The 8780-nt window shown below is 37.5% G+C and overlaps 1 protein-coding gene across 1 annotated transcript; it reads right to left on the bottom strand.

The window, feature by feature from the left end:
• Positions 1-239: 239 nt before the first annotated feature.
• LOC125722381 (tyrosine-protein phosphatase non-receptor type substrate 1-like) lies at positions 240-4295 on the bottom strand. Its single transcript, XM_048998540.1, has 4 exons — positions 4219-4295; positions 3703-4050; positions 1438-1788; positions 240-1283 (listed from the first exon to the last, which is right to left on the bottom strand). Exons 1-4 carry the CDS (start codon positions 4253-4255, stop codon positions 1165-1167), a joined length of 855 nt encoding a protein of 284 aa, XP_048854497.1. The 5' UTR covers positions 4256-4295; the 3' UTR covers positions 240-1164.
• Positions 4296-8780: the final 4485 nt, after the last annotated feature.

Genomic DNA, 8780 nt, shown 5'->3' with positions numbered 1-8780 from the left:
TAACCTGCCAGAGCAAATTTTGACAAAACAATTTACTAAAATTAGACTAAAATTAAGGTCCACTGACTAAATCTTAACTAAAACAAAGCAAAAATAAAAGACTAAAATGTGACTTTAATTCAACTACAGATTTCAGTAAGTGACTAAGACTAAAACTAAATAAAAAATTCTTCCAAAAATTAACGCTGCCTGAGACAACCAGATAATTAATTATAATTAATGGAGGAAAGAAATTACATTCATTATATGTTTCCTTTATCTGGGACAAAAATCTTCATTTGCACACATACATATATCCCATAATAAGGAACGTACACACATGATTTGAGTCGTATAACAACACATATATGCAACTTAACAGTATACATGAATATACCCTCTTCTACACTAGTTCATACATAATATATGACAAATTCAGATCCTGTGAACAGCTAAAATGAAATAGAATAATTGTACCTTAAAACAGCAAAAGTTCATAATGCTTTAATCCCATCCCTCTAAACACACAAAATGAGCAGCTGCTTCCAAAGATTTAACCATGAGCTTACAGATTGTAAAACTTTTTTCTCTTTGAACTATATAATTTTGTACAGAATTATCCAAAGTAATGAATGATTTCTACCAGTTTACCCACACTTCCGAGATTAAGCTGAGTTTAATTGCCATAAACAAAATATAATAGATCATTATTTACAGCTCATTCCCTAACATTGAAAATTGTATAAATTTAAATGGACAAGTTGCATAGTATATATTTCATTAAGTAATGGAAAAAGTAAAATTAATTTGACCCACTTTTTTCATTTCACATGTTTCGAGTGAACTGTCAGGCTTAAAAACCAATGGAAAAGGCATTTCTGAACAGCCTATATGCAGAAAGTATCATTGTATCATTCTTCGTTGCTAAGTAAGAGATGATAAATTAACAGATAAAACATCACAGACTACAATCTATTGCTATATGACAGAATTAGTTAAATGGCAGATATCAGATTGTAGAAATTATGCAAATATTTTTTTCAGACTGAACATATTGATTAAAATGTATTCAAAATTGATTTAAAATAAAATGTGAAGATTGTCTTTTGCAAGGTATCAGCTTCTACGATAACAGCTTAAGCTCAATAAAAATTCCGCCAGAGGAATTTGTAAAGTACACATTGACTAGGATACCTTGACTGCGCCATAGCAGAGGGTGAATATCAGCAGAGCACAGAGTAGAAGTCCAGCTCTTATAATGGAGAGACAGATAAGCACCATCATCTCTGAAGAACAATGGAATCCTGGAGAAAAAAACATCTAATGTAACTGGCATGATGAAACTGATGATATACCACAGTACAGCGATAATAATGGATTTACACTCTCATTTCTGACTGCTGGATTTTTTTGCATTTGGATTTTGAAATGGTTTCATGGACTCTTTTTAAAGCTTACCATCTATATCCAGCTGTGTGCCGTTCCCAAACAGCATCTCCCCACACATGGCCACGGCGCAGTAGTAAGTCCCAGCATCGGAGAGGCTGAGGTTCCCCTTGGGGAGGCTGTAGACGCAGCTCCGTGTAGGAGATCCAGCCTCAGGGCTCTTCTCACACTCATCACTGCTGTTTCCGTGGCTGTAAATGACTCCAGGAAGGGATTCTCCTGATCCATGTCTGAACCAGTAAACACTGTGTTCTCCTGCACAGCTCCCAGTCTCTATCGTACACTGCAGGCTCACAGAGTCTCCTGGCTGCAATGTGTCAGACACAGGCTGCTGTACCACTGTCCTGCTGTTGGAGTCTTTACCTGAAAAGCAAAATAGTCATGATGACAACGCTTTGAGAATAACAATGGAAAATACAGATCCTCAAAAATATTTCTTACTGATTTTTGAGAGGTTTGGGAACTGAATCGATGTTCTTCTAGCCATCCAAGAAATCAGTAACTTCTTGGAGAACAGCTGACATTCTTGTCTCTTTTTATTGTATTACTGCTTATTAGTATATATTCTTTAACACTATACATCAACTGCACCTACATAATACCTAAATAAAAATTATATGATAATAACAAACATTATAATCATATAATGTCTGGTATTAGTGTATGAAGGTAGATGAATTTTATTATTTTCAATTCAAAGAAATTAAGTGTGTAAAGTGTACTTTGTATTTTCATGATTTTTGTAACTCTGTCAATTTACATTCAATTTATGTTGCCTCTTTTCCACAGGAAGGTATTTATTGTTTTTGCATATTTAGCTGTTGAAGTGTTTTGGTATTTTTGAGCATTTTGCTGTAGTACCTGCATGATTTAATTCAAGAGCCGAAGAGCTGTTTGCCCATTACTAGTTTGTCTATCTTTTAACATTAAAGAAAACGTATACATAGCAATAGGAATTACTTGGTCTCGTAGTTGCTCCTATTTGTTTTCTTATGTGTAGAAAAGTACGTTTTTCCGTTCAACCATAGCACTACAGTGAAAAGCAAAACGTCATCGCAAATGCAATTATGCTTTATTCCAAAACACATTGCTAATTTTTCATTATTATTACATTTAGTCAGAATAATATCATCTTCAAAGGTTTCATGATTTAATTTGCAATCTTCTGGCCTGAAATCTTTTCCTGCTGCACTGAAGACTCTCTCAGCGTGTGTAGAGAAAGCTGCAGCCAAAGGGTTGGCATCCTCTGATAAACATGGTTGGCTCAGGTATCGGTGAAATTATGTGAAGCTTTCATGGCAGGAATAGGCACTAGTTTGACTTTTGATGCACAAAAAGAGGACGTTTCTTAGGTTAGAAACTGCAGTCACTGCAGCCAAAACTGACTTCTAAGGAGAGACACTCAGCTCTTCCTATGAGCAGATCCACCATGGTGCACAAAATGACAGTTTAATTATTATTTTAGGTGACACTTCAAATGTTGCATTATTTCATTCTGAACAAAACAACATTTTTATAACAATGATGTATAACAATGTTAATGTGTTTATGTATAATTTATATTTAAATAATAGACTGTATAGTTAAAAGCCACACCTACAGTACGTATATGAACTTGAATTTGAATCCAAACCTTTTTTCGTTCTTCTTCTTTAAATTCAAATATGAATTTCAATGCCACAACCTGCTTACAACCACAATTCAAATTTAATTCAGATTAACAAAATGAACTGAAATTTACGTTCATATATGTATTCAAAATCTTGAATTTTAGGATATGTATTTGAGAATTTCGTTCTCAAATCAGTTCTGAATGGTGCACATCCCTAGTTCTTATGTTAAATCATGCATTTTTTTTCAGAGTGAATACACACTGACTGCTCAGATAAATAACATCAAAAATCATTTTCTTTTGTTGCTTAAGATTTTTGCATAGTCCTATACATTTTATTTATGTTATTTGTTTTAAAGAGGCTGCAATGTGTAACATTAACATCTCTAAAAAAAGAAGGTTATTTATTTTGGCTGACGATTTCTGACAGCAAGCAAAATGCAACAAATTGTATAATAATAATAATAATAATAATAAGAAGAAGAATAATAAATAATTTTTGTTTGATGTTGTTTAGAAAAACATTTATGGAACAAAGCAGACAATAAGGTATCTTTGCTAATTTTATATTAACAAACAACTCAAGTGTCAAAATTATTTTACAGGGAATAATCTTACTGACATTATACTAAAGCAAATATGAAAATAGTTGGAATCTCATTTACCTGTGATTATGACAAAGGTTCCATTCCCAAAGGTGACCTCATAAAGAAACACAGCAGCACAGTAATACACTGCAGAATCTGACGGCTCCACGTTAGAAATAGTGAGGTTAAAACTCCCCTCTGCATTCAGTAAGGAGTAACGTTTTATGTTTTTATATTCCTTGTAAAATTCACCAGGTACGTAGAGAAGTGCTTTCGCCATGGGCTGGGGCTTCTGACCAGCAGCTTGCTTAAACCAAGTAACAAAAGTTGTTTCTCCTTGACAGAAGCATGTCAGGGTCACACTGTCTCCAAGCTGAACCCTCATCAGGTAACTGGGCTGAACAACATCTGTAGTCAGTGCAGTGTCTGCAAAAACAGAAAAACAAAAAAAATCATAATCAAATAAGACATATAATAGTAATCTAAATAACTACTAACTATGATGAAGATTAAATGGCCAAATTCCACTGATCACATCATACAGATAAATGAAAATGTTAAAATCCAAAAATAATTTCTATGTTATGGCCTTACTAATGAAAATGAGAAAGCCAAAGAGTCTGAACATCATTGTGGTTCCACTGTTTAGAATAAACTGCCCTGCTGCTAAGTGAGAGATCATGGTTGTGATCGGGATGAAAGGGCAGGAAACAGAGAGGAAACAGAGAGACACACATCAGGCTGATCTGATTGGCTGTTCACATGGGAACTTAAGTAACAGTGAAAGCGCATTCTAATGTGCACTTACATGACGTTTATTAATTTACTCCTTAACATCCAGTTAAAATGAGAACAATTAGATAAACAGGAGCAGATACTGAGCATATACTGTAAAGTTCTTTGTACAGAGTGCTGAAACACTGTGGGAGAGCATTTGCTAATCATCTCTCTCAGACAAGCTCAGCACAGTATGAGTCTGTTATTAATCTTATATTAGACAGTCTCTCATACATTAATAAGAATTGATACTTTATTGGTCCCTGTGGATAAATTGTCTTTACACCTCCCTCAACTTGCTCTCTTTGTTTTTTAACAGTAAACAGAGTAAGTCTGCAAAGGGCAGCCACCTGTAGTGATGCCCACTGAACTGGGTGTTAAGGGCCTCGCTCAAGGACCCAGAGACGTGCTGTGGCTGGGTTTGAACCAGCGATCATCTGATTTCAAGCACACAGGCATTAGATCTTCTAATCACACTTAAAAGGCAGATTAAATGTTCTTTCCACCATGCAAACAGAAAAACAGCTTTACTGCTTACATTTACATTCACATATTTGCATTTAAAACAAGCATTTTAAGTGATGTACAAGAGAGTAAATGGTGAATCAGTTTATTTGCCACTCTACACATTACATTGGCGCCCATTATAAGGAACTGTACAGTGAACTGTACAGCCATTCGGCCCATCAAGCTCGCTTGGGGAGAACTAAACTAATAGCTCAGAGTCGTTAAAATCTTATCTAGCTCTGATTTAAAGGAACCCAAGGATTCAGCTTGCACTACATTATCAGGAAGGCTATTCCATACTCTGACTACATGCTGTGTAAAGAAGTGCTTCCTTAAATCCAGCTTGAAATGTTCTCCCGCTAATTTCCACCTATGGCCACGAGTTCGTGTATTTAAACTAATGCTGAAGTAACTATTTGGTTGAACAGCATCCAAACCTGCATCCAAAAATGTGAGTTTTTAGTCTGCTTAAACAAGACAACCGATGTTACAGCAAGCGGACGCTGCTGCCGCGCAGGAGAAGTGAAGCGACATTGCCTTTAAAATGAGGGATTACATTCCGTGGCAGGGGGACAGTTTACAGCACGACACCGGCATTAGGCAGCAGGATGGGTGGGTTAGGTGATCTCCCAGACTGAAAGGGATTCTGGGGACTCAGGGGACAGTGTCACCCTGAGGGACTGAGGGCCACGTCAGAGGGGGCCTGATGTAGAGGGGCCCAGATAAGGGATGGCTGATGTAGAGGAGCCAGGTGTGGAGGTGCCACATATTGAGGAACCCTGGTGATCACACTACAGGGGGCCAAATGTTGGTGGGCCAAGAGGAAGTGGCTGGGGAGTAGAAAGCATAGATGCCTGGGAGATGGGTAGACTACAGAGATTTATGCACCCCGGGATTCCCTCAAGTGCCTCTCAGATCTAGGATGGCCAATACTCGGTCCTCCCCAGGAGTGAGAGGAGGTAAAATGGTGCTCCCCCAGCCCTCCTCTCCTGCTCCCTCCAGAGAGCTGCAGCCCTCCTTTTGGTGATGCTGACATCGTCCCTGCACTTCCCCCTCACACCCTCTGCCATGCGGCAGCAGCCATGGCCCACAGAATGTATCTTTTTTCTTTGATCTCTCGCTATTTTCCTGGCATATTTTTGTGTTTTGCTAACATGCATCGTGGTACAGGAAATGTACCCCAGAGTAGGACTTTAGACTAAACCATTGTCAGGAAGCATAGGTGTGCTTGGGGTAAAAAAAAAAACTTTAAATTAATTGATGAGATATATTAATTTTATCCGTATTATTTTGAATATGGAGAATTATATTATTTTCGGGGATATCTCCATATTTTAATATTCCCCCCCCCCCCCCCCAAATTAATGACTGACCCACGGATGAGAACAGCGCAGACCTTGCACAGTCAAAGTTGGCAATTCCTTCCAATTTTATAGCCCAAACCACAAGTAAAAGATACCCAAAATCAGACCCTTCATAAACTTTTCTATCTCCAAAAATACTCCATAATGCTGCTTAAAATTAAGCAATGCACGCACAGGTTAAAGCTTTTTCTTTGTAATGAATGAGGAAAGAAATAGTTTTGGATAAAGAAGTGAATTAGCCTTACTTTATTTTTTCATGTGAGCATCCTCCTGCAGCATTTAAATATGGAAAAGTGGCTGATGGATGGACCTGTATTAAATCTGGGTGGGCCTGAGTGAAGCTCATTACCCTACATTTTCTTAAATAGGCTTAGATATTTACAACATGGTGACTGCAACAATAATACAGCCATGACTGTGGTGTTCTACCTAGAGCACCACTAGAGGGAGCTCACACATTCTGTCGTACTTGCCACAGTAACAACAGTGATGTATAGGAACAGAGTTAGAAGCTGGTAATATATTTAAAAAATGCAATTTCATTCATCTGAATGGGTGGGCCCAGCAGAGCTCATCCAGGCCTGTCCATAGCTCCGCCTCTGCATCAGTCCATCTCTTTGCAGTCCAAATCGTACGTCTACCAAACTGCACAGCAAATTTACAACCATTCTGTTTTGGTGGTCAGATTTAAGGAATGTCACATAAGTAAATTCACGTTCTACATGAACATCTGAAATTGACAGAGACAAAATCGGTAGTACAGGCAGACCAATGTCTTTGAAACTCCTTTTTCCTTCAGCACCCTCATACTGCAAAACCTCAGTCCAAAATTCTCCATGTTGGTCTTCTCTTTGAAACTGCAACAGGAGAGCTCTCTCCACTGGTTTTATAATTCACGAAGGGAACAGGAAAGGCCCTCTTTTGGTAGGCTGCCTACTGCAGGCTCTCTTACCTGGGGATGAGGCATCTCCAGCTTTCTCAAGAGACTCTGGAAGTCACATTTGATACTGTGTCTGGAAGCAGTCCATGCTGCGCTTAGGAATGACGTCTGTTTTAGTGTAGAATTGACTGTGGAATTTACTGTAAATACCTAGCAAAAAAAGCTGCCAGAAAGGTATTGCAAAATTGCTGTTAATCACTGTAGAACCCCCAGCTCCATGGGTGTCCCTACAGGTGGCTGCCCTTTGCTGCCAGGTTTGCTGTTACCTTTGTCTGTGCCCGTGTGTCAAGTAGAGCAAGATGGGGTAGGTGAAAAGAGAATTTCCCCAAGGGGAGTAACAAAGCATCTTCATTTCATTTAGAAAATAATTACAAAATGTCTTTTACAGGTTTTGTCATATGTAAATTACAGCAACTATCTTTTTAAACAGAAAAATAAAAATTAACTGTAATGTGGTTTAAAATATTATCTTGCATTTTACTCAAATTACAGACGTTACCTTTTCAACTGGAATTGGCAATAAATACTATTAATAATTCACAATACTGTATGTTGTTGTAGAATTTTTTACAAGTTAATTTTTATTTTTTAAATTAGCAACTATGCAATGTATGCATATTGTTAAGTGGTTTAAATGAGACTATGAATAAAATGACAGCCTGAGACAGAGACCCACACAGAACAAATTCACATTAACAGGAAAGATGACATTAACTTGAAAATGAGTTGACACAAAGTCAAGTGTTTTTAAAACTGACCATATTCTAGATTAAAGGTTCAATCTGAAATCAGGACCTGAGACAGAAATCTATTAAGAACAACATGACATTAATGTTAGAATAATGTTATGGTATTTTTGCTGGTCTGTGTTAATGTAATACAACAACTCTGTTCTAATAGCTCCCTGTCACTTTAATGCTGCATGTGTGTGCAATTTATAGCAAGTTAGGCAAGCTACAGATTCAACCATTAAACTGCATTTTCATTCCACATTTTTTGACAGTTCTGTCCAAAAACATATTCCACCAAATCAGCCGTAACAAATTCCAATAACTTCAACCTTCAAATGTATTAAAGTTGCTCTTTTTCAGTGTGTTCCTAAATCTTATGGTATAAGCAAAAGGTATAAATAAAAGACTAAGAACAATTTCCATTTGAATAATGGAGAAGAGTCCTCATCTTTTGTACATGTCTCATGCTCAGAGTCCATCAATCGCCTGAGGAGAGAGGAGACGTGAGGATTGACTGAGTTGTTCTTCTCAGGCATCGCCCCACTTCTTTGGTTTACAGTCTTCATGCTGCTGCTTGGATTGATTCCAATGAAACAGTTGAAACCGCAAAATCAAATTAATAAAACTTACGCTGACCCTCACTGAGGCGGCCTGGTATCTGTTTCATACCTCACTTTACAAGACACTGGACTTTTTTTTGACAATTTGAAGGCACAAGTTATTTTACGTCATGGCCAACCCACGTTTGCTAGTTTAATGGCAGAAAAATAGTCAAAGCCAGGCACCTGGTCCACAAGGGTTGTACTCAGTCACTGGTGTATTTAGGGTGTAAACATG

Source organism: Brienomyrus brachyistius, unplaced genomic scaffold, assembly GCF_023856365.1.
Source record: "Brienomyrus brachyistius isolate T26 unplaced genomic scaffold, BBRACH_0.4 scaffold38, whole genome shotgun sequence".
In the NCBI taxonomy this organism is placed as follows: Eukaryota; Metazoa; Chordata; class Actinopteri; order Osteoglossiformes; family Mormyridae; genus Brienomyrus; species Brienomyrus brachyistius.
The sequence above is the reverse complement of the archived record's forward strand: the minus strand, read 5'-3'. Positions and strand labels throughout refer to the sequence as shown.

Bases quoted from the DNA above. Each gene is read 5' to 3' on its own strand.
- LOC125722381 (XM_048998540.1), bottom strand. From the start codon at position 4,255: ATGATGTTCAGACTCTTTGGCTTTCTCATTTTCATTA. The intron at 4,051-4,218 runs GTAAGGCCATAA...CTGTTTTTGCAG, and splicing joins TGGCTTTCTCATTTTCATTA to ACACTGCACTGACTACAGAT. The intron at 1,789-3,702 runs GTAAATGAGATT...TTTGCTTTTCAG, and splicing joins AACCTTTGTCATAATCACAG to GTAAAGACTCCAACAGCAGG.